The sequence below is a fragment of the Aethalodelphis obliquidens genome, unplaced genomic scaffold (assembly GCF_003676395.1).
Source record: "Aethalodelphis obliquidens isolate GAN/ISIS:26980383/991018 unplaced genomic scaffold, ASM367639v1 scaffold12, whole genome shotgun sequence".
NCBI lineage: Eukaryota > Metazoa > Chordata > Mammalia > Artiodactyla > Delphinidae > Aethalodelphis > Aethalodelphis obliquidens.
In genome coordinates this window covers 25,150,925-25,164,980 of record NW_020837956.1, presented here as the reverse complement: position 1 = coordinate 25,164,980, position 14,056 = coordinate 25,150,925, and the positions used below count along the sequence as shown (strand labels likewise).

General features: G+C 44.9%; 1 protein-coding gene and 1 pseudogene across 10 annotated transcripts in view; both read right to left on the bottom strand.

Moving 5' to 3' along the window:
• Window positions 1-14,056, bottom strand: part of ITSN2 (intersectin 2) — a 160,826-nt gene that overhangs the window by 1,767 nt on the left and 145,003 nt on the right. For 9 of the 10 annotated variants that reach the window (XM_027113696.1, XM_027113702.1, XM_027113694.1 and 6 more), the window contains 6 exons: window positions 6,688-6,786; window positions 4,885-5,052; window positions 4,266-4,481; window positions 3,561-3,682; window positions 2,754-2,836; window positions 75-158 (listed from right to left, as the gene is read on the bottom strand). In XM_027113696.1, the coding sequence (XP_026969497.1) occupies window positions 75-158; window positions 2,754-2,836; window positions 3,561-3,682; window positions 4,266-4,481; window positions 4,885-5,052; window positions 6,688-6,786 (772 nt within the window). Of the gene's footprint in view, window positions 1-74; window positions 159-2,753; window positions 2,837-3,560; window positions 3,683-3,863; window positions 4,114-4,265; window positions 4,482-4,884; window positions 5,053-6,687; window positions 6,787-14,056 lie in introns of those variants that run through there. The other variant, XM_027113703.1, reaches the window with a different exon arrangement.
• Window positions 10,044-12,099, bottom strand: LOC113623981 (importin subunit alpha-1 pseudogene; annotated as a pseudogene).

The following is a 14,056-nucleotide window of genomic DNA, read 5'->3' as shown; positions in this document are numbered from 1 at the left end:
TATTCAATGTTCAGAAGAGTTATCAGCAAAGAGCAGGGTAGTTACCACACCAGTTGAATGAAAGAAGCATTTACCATTTGGTTTACAGGCTTTTAGTTCTGTAGCTTCAATGACATGCACCATCAGACGCCCGATGCCTGAAGACTTTTGAGAGCGAGCTACAAAAGAGGAAGAGTAGTGATGTTAATTTCTTCTCTCAGAATGCAGACAGCAGAGTGATGACGCTAAGCTGTAGATAGTTTTGTCTTTCTGACCAACCCCAGCACTCCCCAGCCTCACGTGCCACTGAACTGGGCCTGGCAGCATCTGGCTGCTCTGTGACTTTGCCCAGGCTGTGTCGCCTGCTAGGGTACCTCGCCACCATCTCTGCCCATCAGCATCCTACACATCCTTCAACATGCAGGTCCAATCTCACCTCCTGGATCCCTTCCCTCCTCTGTGCATCCCACAGCCTGCTGGGTCTGAACTTCTGTTGTCAGTCCATCCCCTCTGTCAGGAGGGGCCATGGCAGAGCACAGACTGTTTATTCATCCTTGTGTTAACCCCTCAACTGCCTAGCAAGTAGTAATAGTAATAACATCACCATACATTATATTCATTCAGCACTTAAAAGCAGCTAACATTTATTGGATACTTACTTTGTGTTAGGCATGTGATCGACTTTTACATGTTATAATACTTAAACTGCACATTTACAACGTAGCTCTTTATAACTGCCATTGTCATGTATGAGAAAACTGAGTCTTAGAAATGACTATAACGTGCTTATGTCACAGAGCTTCTAAAACGGCAAGGTCAAAACACATCAGATACCAAAGTCCACTTTCTTTTTTTAGAATTTATTTTTAATTATTATTTTTTTTGGCTGTGCTGCGTGGCATGTGGGATCTTAGTTCCCCAACCAGGGATTGAACCCGTGCCCCCTGCAGTGCAAGTGGACTGGACCACCAGGGAAGCCCTCAAAGTCTACTTTCTTAACCACTCACCATAATTCCAATTACATGTAAACACTTTAGCTTATAAACTTTTACTTAAGACCTTATTTTAGGAGGTACTCAGAAACACTTTTAATATGGAGAGAAATGAGTTAGTGAACTCAGATTATCTTGGTAACTATAAAGTTAGTTAAGCAGGGTTTGCCCTTAGGGGTTTAAAAACTAACAAAAGCTGCTTGGTGAGCTACTGACTTTTCAAAGCTCAGGGCAAGTAGAACCTTCTCTGTGAGAAGTGGCCCACCCCTCCTATGTGCCCACCCGCCCAGCAGGCACTGGCATTCAGTTCCCCTTGAAGGCAGGGCTGGGCCATATTCATTTTGTAGGCCCAGTTAAGCCTAGCACAGGGCCTGGCACAGAGTTAAGTAATAAAGGTCTAAAGAATGGAACACGTGGAAAGTGCATAACAATATGTACAGATAATGGTGTAAAGAAAAACTTCGATTTATCTTCGACCAATTAAGAGATCATTATATGCTTTCTGAAAAGATTCAATCATTGATTTTTCAATAACATGCCTTTAAAGTACCATTAAAATAAGATTCAATTAGCAAAAGCCGATTTACATATACCTTTCAGGAGTATATAACAAAATAAGGGAAACCTGAATAAAAAAACATAAAGAGCTGCAACTCCAGCAGCCAGGAACCTAAGTGGGAGGACTTAGGGAGGGGCCTTGTGCCAGAGCCTGGTGGGAGACTGGAGGGTCTTAATAGGGCTGTGCCACCAGGAGAGGACAGGGCTATGCAAATGGGGAAGAGAACCACGGAGAGAATCTATGCGGGACTCTGCAACTGTCTAGAGATGCAGGGGGATGGGGATGGTCAGAGAGCACATTTCCAGTGTGCGCCCAAGGACAATACTACCGGCCACTGAGATTATCGGGAGGAGCTACTTCTGGAAGGAGGTTAATCCAACAGGAGGAGTGGTGCAGGTGTTTCTGGAGAGCAGGGGCTGCAGGGACAGCAGGCCAGCCGTGACCACTGAAGCTGGGGTGACACGAGGGAGGGAGGCTCAGAACTCTTGGGGTAGGGTGGGAGGAAGCAGAGCTAGGAAGGAGATGATGAAAGAAGATCTGATGGTACAAGGACCCTCAGGGGTGTCATGAGGTCCGGGGGAGGGAGGGGCCTCAATTTCCTGCTGTTGGGGAAAGCGAGCCAAGTTGTTGGGGGTGGTCACTGACGTCGTGTGAGCAAGCCATTCGCACAGATTGATGGGACAGCAAGCGGAGTGAAAGGCTCTGAGTGTAGGGTCCCGAACCCAGTGCTGGGAGGAGGCTGGCTGGACCTGGAGGAGGGGTGGGGTAGAGGCTGGGTGGGGGAGGAGCAGAGGGGAAACGGGCTGTAGAAGTGAAGTTTGATGGAGCAAAATGGACCAAGCAGAGGCAGGGCTGGTTATGCAAAGGACAGACCCCTCTTCCTGGAAACAGGAGTGAAGAGTGTGTGTGGGGAGGAGGGACAGAGACCTTGCCACAGAGAGAAGGGAGGTCCCAGGGCTCGCACTGGATGACCCCCGTCTATGTAGGGGACAGTGGGGGGGGGGCTCAGGGAGGCCCCCAGGAGGTTTGAAACGGCTGTGGGAGGCCGAGCGGGCTCTGCCGAGCTCGCCCGCGGCAAGTCTGGTCTTTCAGGCTGTCCCTGTTTATCCCCTCACTGCAGGAGCAGCAGCCTGTGCCCTGAAGCTGGGACCCCGCCCAGTGCCCAGGGTCCCCTGGTGGCTGGTTCCAACCCTCTCAGGCACCGCCCCCCCCCCCCACACTACCTTGATAAGCCTTCTCCCGTTTCTTCTTTTCGGTGTCGATGTACTGCTCAGATGCCGCCTTGATCTTCTGGACCCAGGCCGTCCTGGAGGAGAAGCAGAGTGCCATCGGGCAGACTTCGCACACGGCTCACAGGTCCACCAGGAGCCCCAGAGCTCTGTGCTTGCTAACCTTGGCTTTGAGAAGTTCCCAATCATAGACTTCACAGTAACTCAACTGAAGAACTTGTTTGCTAATTGAGGATCAAGCTGAGAATTTCTAGAAAGTTCTTGACGGCACCAAGCACTTGTCAGGTGCTGGGCGCACAGAGATGGAAGATGCAATGGCAGCTCAGCACGACAAATGACAGGTTCTATTGCAGAGAGCTGTGCACGCAGCGGAGGAGGAGCTACACCCAGAGGACAGGACGCGTAGCTGGCCAGGCAGGGAGGGAAGAAGGCACCCATGCAGAGGGCAGTGGGGGAGGGCAGACAATCCGGCGGGAGTGCAGGGATGGGACTGAGACCCAGAGGCACAGGACAGCCTCAGAGAGCAGGCGAAGGAGCACAGACTGTCCCTGAGGGATTGCAGTAGGAAGTGAGGTGTTAGCTCTCCCACTTCGGAAGATCCCGAGGAGAGGCTGGAAGCAGGAAAGTGTGTTAGAGGCGTTTGCGGTAACCTGGCACGTCTAAACCAAGGCCTGCCAGTGGGACTGTGGTGGAGGAGGAATTAGTAGGGCGTGAGCATGGGCTGGAGGTGGGTTTATGGTGGAGGGAGAGGTCAGGCTTTCTCCTAGGCCTCAAGGCAGGTCACACGTGGTCAGGACTGACCTCTCATTAATGTTGTCTGTTCGGAGGGTGTAGACCCGGTCAATGTGAGAAATGTGGAAGACAGGCTCATCGCTGGAAGGGTCTGTGGGCAGTTTCACCAAGGCTTCATTCAGGAAAATGGGCTGAAAGAATTAGGGCCAAAACACAGGCTGTGAAATGGGTCAGAACACTCCACCCTCCTACGTCCAGAATTGTCTGTTCTGAAGAGCCTTGTTGAGAAGTAGAGGGGTCTAGCTTCCAGAGTCCTTTACTTAGGAGAAAAGAAACTGCCTCTGTGTCATGAAAGTAAATATCTAGGGTAGATCAGATGTTACTAAAGTGGGGACAGGAGCACCGAGTGTCTTTGACAGCTCACGTGACAGGGTCTCTCCTCCAGGCACTGACACTTGACCCTTCCCGTCAGCCTTGGTTTTACGGAGAGACCCGATGCTGAATGTGGACGGAGGTGGGATCACACATCGTGTTTGCTGCGAAGGAAGCTGGAATCCATAGCTGGAATCCAGCTGGTGGCTGTCAGAGGGCAGTGAAGGCCCAGCCACACTAGGCTTCTTCCCTGGGAAGTGACAAAGGAAGCGTGAGCCGTCTGGAGGCAGGTGAAGAGAGTCCCATGAGGACAGGAAAGGCTCAGGCTGGGAAGGAGGTCCTTAAAGTAAAGGAAACACCTCGTTGTGCTCTTGATGCTACTGCCAGGAATGTGACACTTACCATTTTATACATTTTGAATTGAACATTGGACTTAGAGCTGAAAAGTTTCTCGGAGCCCGAGGAAACAGCAAACTGCTTGACCATGTAGGTGAGAAGCAGGAAGTCATTGAAGAGGAACCCGTGCAGCTCCTTGTTGCTCTTGGTCTTGTACAGCTTTCCGCTGTGCAGGAGCTTGCGGGGTCCCAGGCAGTTGGTGAGGGAGTTGAAAACAAGTTGCTTAAAGAGAAAGAAACTGTCACTTTGTAACTCCCAGCACCCCTGGCGAGGCCAGCGCCCTGGACCTGAGGGAGGTGCGGTAGACCTTCTAGGTGGGAGTGTGGCTGTAATCATTCACTTTTGCACAGAAGATCCTTACATTTATTTCTCTTCAAAGTTCAAACTGGCATAGTGAAAATAATTACTTACAAAACCACAGAATACTGATTCTCCCGGCTGAATTCAAAGAACTCAAAACATCTCTCTTTATGAGAAAGGAAGATGACAACCCAAGAATGGGCAGGAGGGTGAGTCTGCATGGGCTGAGCTGAGGCACACACTGTCTACACTAGGGGAAGGCACGAACCTGGCTCCCCACCCAGAGCCTGCCTGGCGGCACCCAGCTCAGCCCCACAGGCCTCACCTCCGCGAGACCTTCACACTGCACGTGAGTCTGGATCCACTCCAGTCGGTCTGAATTTTCCTTCTCCCGAACTCCTTCATTAACTTGCGAGCAGAGCTCCTCTGCCCGCTCGAGGGCCAGCTTCAGAGGGGAGTGGTCTACGTGATTTTCTGGGGTGTTCTCCAGAATCTGGAAGAGAGGGGGCTGTGTCATGTGGGATGTCTTACGTCTTCCACCTGCCCTGCCATCCGGGTGCTGGGCGCTGGAAATACAATAGTGGGCAAGACAGTCATTTACCCTTGAGAGGCTCAGGGCCCCCGAGTACTCGGGGAGACAGGTGACTCAGTGACAAGAGGGTGGGCCAAGCGCTACATGGACCAAGTGCCCTGTGGGTCTCTGGTGGCCCTCTAGCTGGGTCTGGGGATAGGCTGTATGTGTAAGGGTGCGTCCCTACTTCCCCCAGTAACAAGCCATGTGCCTTTAGGGTGAACCCTCCAGTATAAACTGCCTGCGCCTTTGGTAAGTATGTTAACTTGCTGAATAGCAACATTTCATTATATTTTGGGGGTCACTGATCCTTCTGAGAAATCTGCTGAAAGCAATGAATCCCCTGCCACGGAAAAAACACAATAAAACCATGTTGTCAGCATGTAGGAAAATGCATTCATTTCACTGAGAAGTGACTTCACGCTAATGTTCCAAAGGTAAAGGGATAGAGAATGCAAATTTGTGTGGTCCCTCTGGAAATTAGCGGGCCCATCAGTAGACGACTCCTGTGCTTCATTTATAGTTCCAAGATATGAAAAAGCTCTGGAAGCCTAAAGCTGTTTTCATTACTCATTTAGTGGCAAAACTTGACCTGAACTGAAGAGATGAACTTTTTATGTCTACTTATAGTGATTATTCATGAATTTCTCTGTAGGACTATTAATGTGTTGCTTATCGGTGCTGCCCAGGCTTGTTGGGGTGTCATGTAATATACAGCATTTGAATTACATTCTGAATTCTGAAACACATCTGGCCCCAAATATTTCAGGTAAGGGACTGTGGATTAATGTATATTAACGGGTCCATTTGGTATCAGAACTGTGACATTAATTCTGTAACATAAGGTCTATATTGAGTTAACATGGCTTACAAACCGGAGATCAAGGCATAATAAAAGCAACAGTCTTATATTATTTCTACTGTTTTTCTTTGTAAGATGATTAAAATTACCTCAATGATTACCTGTGGAATAATCCTTTGAAAGTCTGCCTTCTCCTTAGAAGGCGTATCAGCTCGAGAGGCCAACATTGTTTGTGTCAAAAAGATGAATGGAATTTTAGAGGGACTGTGTAGTCAGCCAGCTGAGGTAGGATACAGCCAGGGGACGATGATGAGCTGTCTAGGACACTGAGTTGGAGACTGCTGGGACGTCTAGGTTACACATTCAGTTGGTAGATGAATTCAGATCTCAGCAGGAAGACTGGACCCCAAGGTCATACTAACTGTGGACTCTTTCCACAGCTGGAGACCTCTAGAGGGCGTTGCCCTGCCTAGACAAAATACACTCATGACCCCGAGAGGCCAGGGAGCTTCCTGGGAAGGGGGAGGACAGGTAACCCAAATGACCATGGATACCTCTTTTATTTGCCCACTTCAAGGATTTATCCTTTCAGACTGCATGTGTGTCCATGGGCGTGTGCGCGCGCACACACACACGGTGCCTGGTCCACCAGACAGTATAGTCGGACCACGTGGTGGGTGGCTGGTGTATCTGGAGGCTCCCTATCAGCCTCTGTGAACCTCAAAGGGTCCTGCTTCTCCCAGCTGGGCACTTACACTTCTGATGAGGAGGGGGTAGCGGGTGATCCTCTGCATGGGCTTCAGCAGGAAGCTGGAAAGGGGCATTCCTTTACATCGAGGGTCAGATGCCAGCCTCTGCAAAATAATTGAGAGGCTTGTGAGGAAATCATAGCCTGAGGAAAACAAGGAAACATTGGCTATTCTCCTGACTTTGACCACCTTTTAGATTTCTAACTTCTTTTAAAAACTCAGGATCCAAAATGATACGTATCAGGTTAACAGCAGGAATATCCCACTTCATGCGCCAAAGCCAGTGGATGCTTTCAGTTCTTTCTTAGGTGCGTCTGACAGCCTGTGCGATCCCTCCCTCCCATTGCTTCCGGAACCAGACTGTCTTCCCAGCCCACTGACCCTCTAAGTCTTCCTCACTCCTTTCCTCTCCTCTGCCCAAGATCCCACACGACTGAGCCCCACAGTGTGACCAGACCAGCTGTGGAGCTCTACACTTGCCAAATTACTCTCCATCTCACCTGGATGTCCCAAAGGCACCTCAATACCTCAGCATACCCGAAGTGAAGTCCTCGTCTTCCCTCATAAAAGCATCCTCTTCTACCCCTATTCCTATCAGAGTTGGTAGCACCATTCTTCACCCACTCACCTTCCCCCGCACATACCTAGGAGTTACCACTGATGCCAGTCTGTCTTCTAAGTAGCTCTTGATCTCCCCCATCTCTGCCTGCTCATCACCCTGCTTCATTCATAACAATACATTTACTGAGCACCTGCTATGAGCCAGGCTCACAATGTCCTTTCTGCTCTTCCTTCACTTGGCTAATTCATATCCATCTCTGAAGACTCAGATTAGCCTCCTCCAGTCCAGGCTCTCCCCTTCTTCATGCCTCCCCTCCTTTTCAGTGATCCTTCTCAAGCCCCCGAGGCTTCCTTTATCATCATGCCACATCTGGACTGGGTAACACAGGTAGAGGCATCACATAGGAGGTGTCTCTATAACTCCCACCCAGACTGTTAACTCCAGGATGCCAAGGACCACATTTATTTGCTTCTACTCCTAGGACTAGTACAGGACCTAACAGAGTAGCTAGTACTCTAGTATGATCATTTTAAGGACTGAAAAATAATACATTTACTATAATTTACCTAATCATTTCCCACTATGGGATATTAAAATTACCCCCTCCTTTTGTTTTTGGAGATATATATGTATGTTTCTAAGATAAGCATCTTCATGGTATTTATTTCTATATTTTGAGTCTTTTTAAAAAGTAACATTTTAGAACACAGCTTGTTAGATCTGCTTTTTAGTGTAATCAACACCACGCCTTTCATTATGAGACTAAACACTTTTTATTTTTGCTATTGTTACAATTGTGGTGACACTGTCATCCTATTTACATCCTATTTTTTTAATTCCTATTTTTATCACTATTAGAAAAAATTTTAAATCTTTTACTATGCTTTAGAAGGTAAATGTCCTATATTTAATTCTACTATTATTTTAAAATGTTCACATATACTCATAATTCCACATTTATGTAATTATTCTGATTAATGTTTGTTTCTGTGATCTTGGTTTCTTTCTATGTTTCTTCTAGTTCATTTCTAGGCAACACCTTGCCTCCCACCAACTGAAGGGTTCTGTCCTCAGTGCCTTATACTGAACCATTTTTACATCCCTGAGATCATCATAAGCTAAATAAATAAAATTAGCATTTATTGAATGCTTACTATGTGCTGGTCTCTGTGCTAAAGTACTTTAAATGTATTATCTGATTATCTCCAGGTGAGAGATGAGGGGACTTAAGGCACCAAATGTTAAGAAACTTGCCCTGGTCACACAGTGGACCATGATGGGGCTGGAATTTCAGCCCGAGCAGTCCAGTTCTGAAGGCTGTCTTGTTCTGAGCATGAAACTGTGTTGCCTCTTGGAATTGATCCTATTTGGTTATGACAGACTCTTCTTTTCATGTAATGCTTAATTTTATTCACTGTTATTTTAATTAAGATTTTAACAACTATATTTATATAAAAGATATTGGGTTATAACTTTTTTTTTATTTTTGTAATTAAACACAAATACAAAAATGGGCCTTGGCATTAGAGTCACTTTTGTCTTATATAATGAATTAGGTAGGCTTTCTATTTTTTTCTGGGATCTGTTAACAGTTTATATAAAATAGAATAATCTATTCCTTTATTGTTGTAAAGAATTCACCATTAAATCCATCAAGTGAAACTATCTCCTTTTTTGGGATAGGTTACTCAGTTTTTTCGCTTGTTTAATATTATCTTCAGATTTTCTTTTTTTTTTTTTTAACATCTTTATTGGAGTATAGTTAACTTTACAATGTTGTGTTAGTTTCTGCTGTATAACAAAGTGAATCAGCTATATGTATACATATATCCCCATGTCTCCTCCCTCTTGTGTCTCCCTCCCACCCTCCCTATCCCACCCCTCTAGGTGGTCACAAAGCACAGAGCTGATCTCCCTGTGCTATGCAGCTGCGTCCCACTAGCTATCTATTTTACATTTGGTAGTGTATATATGTCCATGCCACTCTCTCACTTTGTCCCAGCTTCCCCTTCCCCTTCCCACGTGCTCAAGTCCATTATCTACGTCTGTGTCTTTATTCCTGTCCTGCCCCTAGGTTTGTCAGAACCATTTTTGTTTTTTTAGATTCCATATTATGTGTTAGCATACAGTATTTGTTTTTCTGACTTACTTCACTCTGTATGACAGGCTCTAGGTCCATCCATCTCACCACAAAATAGCTCAATTTCATTTTTTTTTTTTTTTTTTTGCGGTACACGGGCCTCTTACAGTTGTGGCCTCTCCCGCTGCGGAGCACAGGCTCCAGACGCGCAGGCTCAGCGGCCATGGCTCCTGGGCCCAGCTGCTCCGTGGTATGTGGGATCTTCCCGGACCGGGGCACGAACCTGTGCCTCCTGCATCGGCAGGCGGACTCTCAACCACTGCGCCACCAGGGAAGCCCCTTTTTCATTTCTAATTCTGTTGATTTGAGTCTTCTCCCTTTTTTTCTTGATGAGTCTGGCTAATGGTTTATCAATTATGTTTATCTTCCCAAAGAACCAGCTTTTAGTTTTATTGATCTTTGCTACTGTTTCCTTCATTTCTTTTTCATTGATTTCTGATCTGAGCTTTATGATTTCTTTCCTTCTGCTAACTTTGGGATTTTTTTGTTGTTCTTCTTAGGTGTAAGGTTAGGTTGTTCATTTGAGATTTTTCTTTTTTCTTGAGGTAGGATTGTATTGCTATAAACTTCCCTCTTAGAACTGCTTTTGCTGCATCCCATAGGTTTTGGGTCATCGAGTTTTCACTGTCATTTGTTTCTAGGTAATTTTTTTTTTTGAAGTAAAGAAAAGGGTGGAATTTAATCTTTATTTACAGGACACTGCAAGATATGAAATCCCACATAGAAATAAGAAACCCATTGAGAGGAGAAGCTTCATACAGTATGTACAGCTTGGAACTGTTCAAGCATAGTTTCTTTGTAAAAAGTGCTACAATAACAAACCACATGTAAAAAGAGTTCTTAGTAGAGAAACAGTAAGAGAAACTTCTGCCAAACATAGTACACAACAAACAACTTTATGCCTCAGAGGTACAATCTAAAAGCTGAAGGTCCCAGCAGTGCCATCCTGAACTTGGAATGTATACACTTCAGAGGTAGTTTCTGGCACAATTTTGATCTTCCTCTTCTTCCACAGAGAAATACTTCTCAATCAAATTTAATGAAGCTTTGTACACAGACTCATTTTCATGGTTTTGTAGAGCTTCAATTTTGTCCAAACCTCCACATTCTTCAATCATTATATTAAGTTTCTCAGTTTCACCTAGTTTCTCAGCAGCCTGAAAGATATTTGAAATGGCATCCAGGATAACCAGAATAATTCTGTTGCCTTTTGCAGTTAGGAGGTTCATCAATGGTTCTATTATGCCACAATGAACAAGGTATACGATCTGCTCAACTGTTCCGCCACTTGTATAGTTGGTCACAGCCCATACAGCTTCCTTTTGTGTCTTAAAGTCTGCCTTAGAAAGAATGCCAACAAGGAATGGGACTAATCCATGATTTACAACTCGTTATATCTTGTCCTGGCAGCCAGCCGTGATGTTTGATATTGTCCACATAGCTTCCTTCTGAATATTAGTTTTGGAGTTTGTTAGCAGGCTGGGAAAGATGGCAAGTGCTCCTGCATCCATTACAACCTGAGTCTGTTCATCTGTCCCAGTGACAATATTCCCTATGGCTCTTAGCGTGGGAATCACAATTGGCAATTCAGTAGCTCCTAAAAGCTTCACAAGTGGGGGTACAACCCCAGTTTTCACAACCATTTCAATCCATTCATTTGGACCATTGGTAAGGTAGGAAATAGCCCAGCAGGTATCAGCTAAAACTTCTGGATCATCGTGATGCAGGAGATGAACTAAAGTAGGAAGAATTTGCTCAACAGCATCTAAGGGGATGTGCAGGATTCTTGTTGTGACAAAGATTTGAAAGTGTCCAGGTAAGATTATGTAAGTAACCACATGCTAAAAATGACGTATCAGGAACCGCCAAAAGTGCCAACAGTGGGTCAACTGCACCATACTTGATAACCAAGTCTCGGAAAACTGAGCCATCACCTGCAATGTTTCCTAGAGCCCATACAGCTTGTTCACTGAAGTAAGCATGGGGAGATGCCAACAGAGAAATGAATGCTGGGATAGCACCTCCATCTACCACAGCCTTGGTCTGTTCTGATGTCCTGGAAGCAATGTTAGTGAGGCCCAAGCAGATTCAAACTGAATGGGACTGCAATCAGTTCTGCCCAAGAAGGACACAATTTTGGAATCAAACCAGCCCAGATTATGCTGTCTGTGGGGGGCTGTTTTTCCCTAGAAAGCAGTTTCCTAGCAGCTTGAGTAGCTTGGAGCTGGCTTTCCAAATTGTTGCTATTTATGCCTTTGACAATGTCATCAACAGACCAATTTACAGTGCCCTGGTTGTTGTGGTTTTCCTGCAGTGGAGAAGCAGCATCATCTGGAAAAGAGCTGACGTTTCTCCTTTTCAGCATCTGGTCATACTTCTTAGCTTTCCGGAACTCCACATTAACCTCTATTCAGTGCTGCCTCATTTCTGTACTGTCTTTCCCCTTGTTCTTGAATCTGTTAAGGCGGGCAGCTGGTGAATTAGAATTCGCATTGGTGGACATGGTTATGAGACAAAGGGAGAAAGCTACACGGCTGGCTCAAGCTTCCACAGGAAGTGGTGCGGGGCACACAGGTTGCGGATCAGCTGCCCTCAAAATGTCCACCATGGTCAGCCTGAGGATGGTGTTTCTAGGTAGTTTTTGATTTCTTCAGTGATCTCTTGGTTATTTAGTAGCGTATTGTTTAGCCTCCACGTGTTTGTATTTTTTACAGATTTTTTTCCTGTAATTGATATCTAGTCTCATAGCATCGTGGCTGGAAAAGATACTTGATACGATTTCAATTTTCTTAAATTTACCAAGGCTTGATTTGTGACCCAAGATATGATCTATCCTGGAGAATGTTCCATGAGCACTTGAGAAGAAAGTGTATTCTGTTGTTTTTGGAGGGAATATCCTATAAATATCAATTGAGTCCATCTTGTCTAATGTGTCATTTAAAGTTTGTGTTTCCTTATTTATTTTCATTTTGGATGATCTGTCCATTGGTGAAAGTGGGGTGTTAAATCCCCTACTATTATTGTGTTACTGTCGATTTCCCCTTTTATGGCTTTTAGCATTTGCCTTATGTATTGAGGTGCTCCTATGTTGGGTGCATAAATATGTACAATTGTATCTTCTTCTTGGATTGATCCCTTGATCATTATGTAGTGTCCTTCTTTGTCTCTTGTAATAGTTTTTATTTTAAAGTCTATTTTATCTGATATAAGAACTGCTACTCCAGCTTTCTTTCGATTCCCATTTGCATGGAATATCTTTTTCCATCCCAGACTTTCAGTCTGTATGTATCCCTAGGTCTGAAGTGGGTCTCTTGTAGACAGCATATATATGGGTCTTGTTTTTGTATCCATTCAGCCAGTCTACGTCTTTTGGTTGGAGCATTTAATCCATTTACATTTAACATCATTATCAATATGTATGTTCCTATTACCATTTTCTTAATTGTTTTGGGTTTGTTTTTGTAGGTTTTTTCCTTCTCTTGTGTTCCCTCCCTAGAGAAGTTCCTTTAGCATTTGTTGTAAATCTGGTTTGGTGGTGCTGAATTCTCTTAACTTTTGCTTGTCTGTAAAGGTTTTAATTTCTCCGTCGAATCTGAATGAGAGCCTTACTGGATAGAGTAAGCTTGGTTGTAGGTTTTTCCCTTTCATCACTTTAAATATGTCCTGTCGCTCCCTTCTGGCTTGCAGAGTTTCTGCTGAAAGATCAGTTGTTAACCTTATGGGGATTCCCTTGTTTGTTATTTGTTGCTTTTCCCTTGCTGCTTTTAATATTTTTTCTTTGTATTTAAGTTTTGATAGTTTGATTAATATGTGTCTTGGCATGTTTCTCCTTGGATTTATCCTGTATGGGACTCTGCACTTCCTGGACTTGACTATTTCCTTTCCCTTATTAGGGAAGTTTTCAACTATAATCTCTTCAAATATTTTCTCAGACCCTTTCTTTTTCTCTTCTTCTTCTGGGACCCCTATAATTTGAATGTTGGTGCGTTTCATGTTGCCCCAGAGGTCTCTGAGACTGTCCTCAATTCTTTTCATTCTTTTTTCTTTATTCTGCTCTGCGGTAGTTATTTCCACTATTTTATCTTCCAGGTCCCTTATCCGTTCTACAGCCTCAGTTATTCAGTTACTGATTCCTTCTAGAGAATTTTTAATTTCACTTATTGTATTGTTCATCATTGTTTGTTTGCTTTTTAGTTCTCCTAGGTCCTTGTTAAACGTTTCTTGTATTTTCTCTGTTTCCAAGATTTTGGATCATCTTTACTATCATTACTCTGAATTTTTTTTCAGGTAGACTTCCTATTTCCTCTTCATTTGTTTCGTCTGGTGGACTTTTACTTTGCTCCTTCGTCTGCTGCATATTTCTCTGTCTTCTCATTTTGCTTAACTTACTGTGTTTGGGGTCTCCTTTTCACAGGCTGCAGGTTCGTTGTTCCTGTTGTTTTTGGTGTCTGCCCCCAGTGGGTGAGGTTGGGTCAGTGGCTTTTGTAGGCTTCCTGATGGAGGGGACTGGTGCCTGTGTTCTGGTGGGTGGGGCTGAATCTTGTCTTTCTGGTGGATGGGGCTGCATGTGGCAGTGTGTTTTGCGGTGTCTGTGAACTTAGAATGACTTTAGGCAGCCTCTCTGCTAATGGGTGGGGCTGTGTTCCTGTCTTGCTAGTTGTTTGGCATGAAGC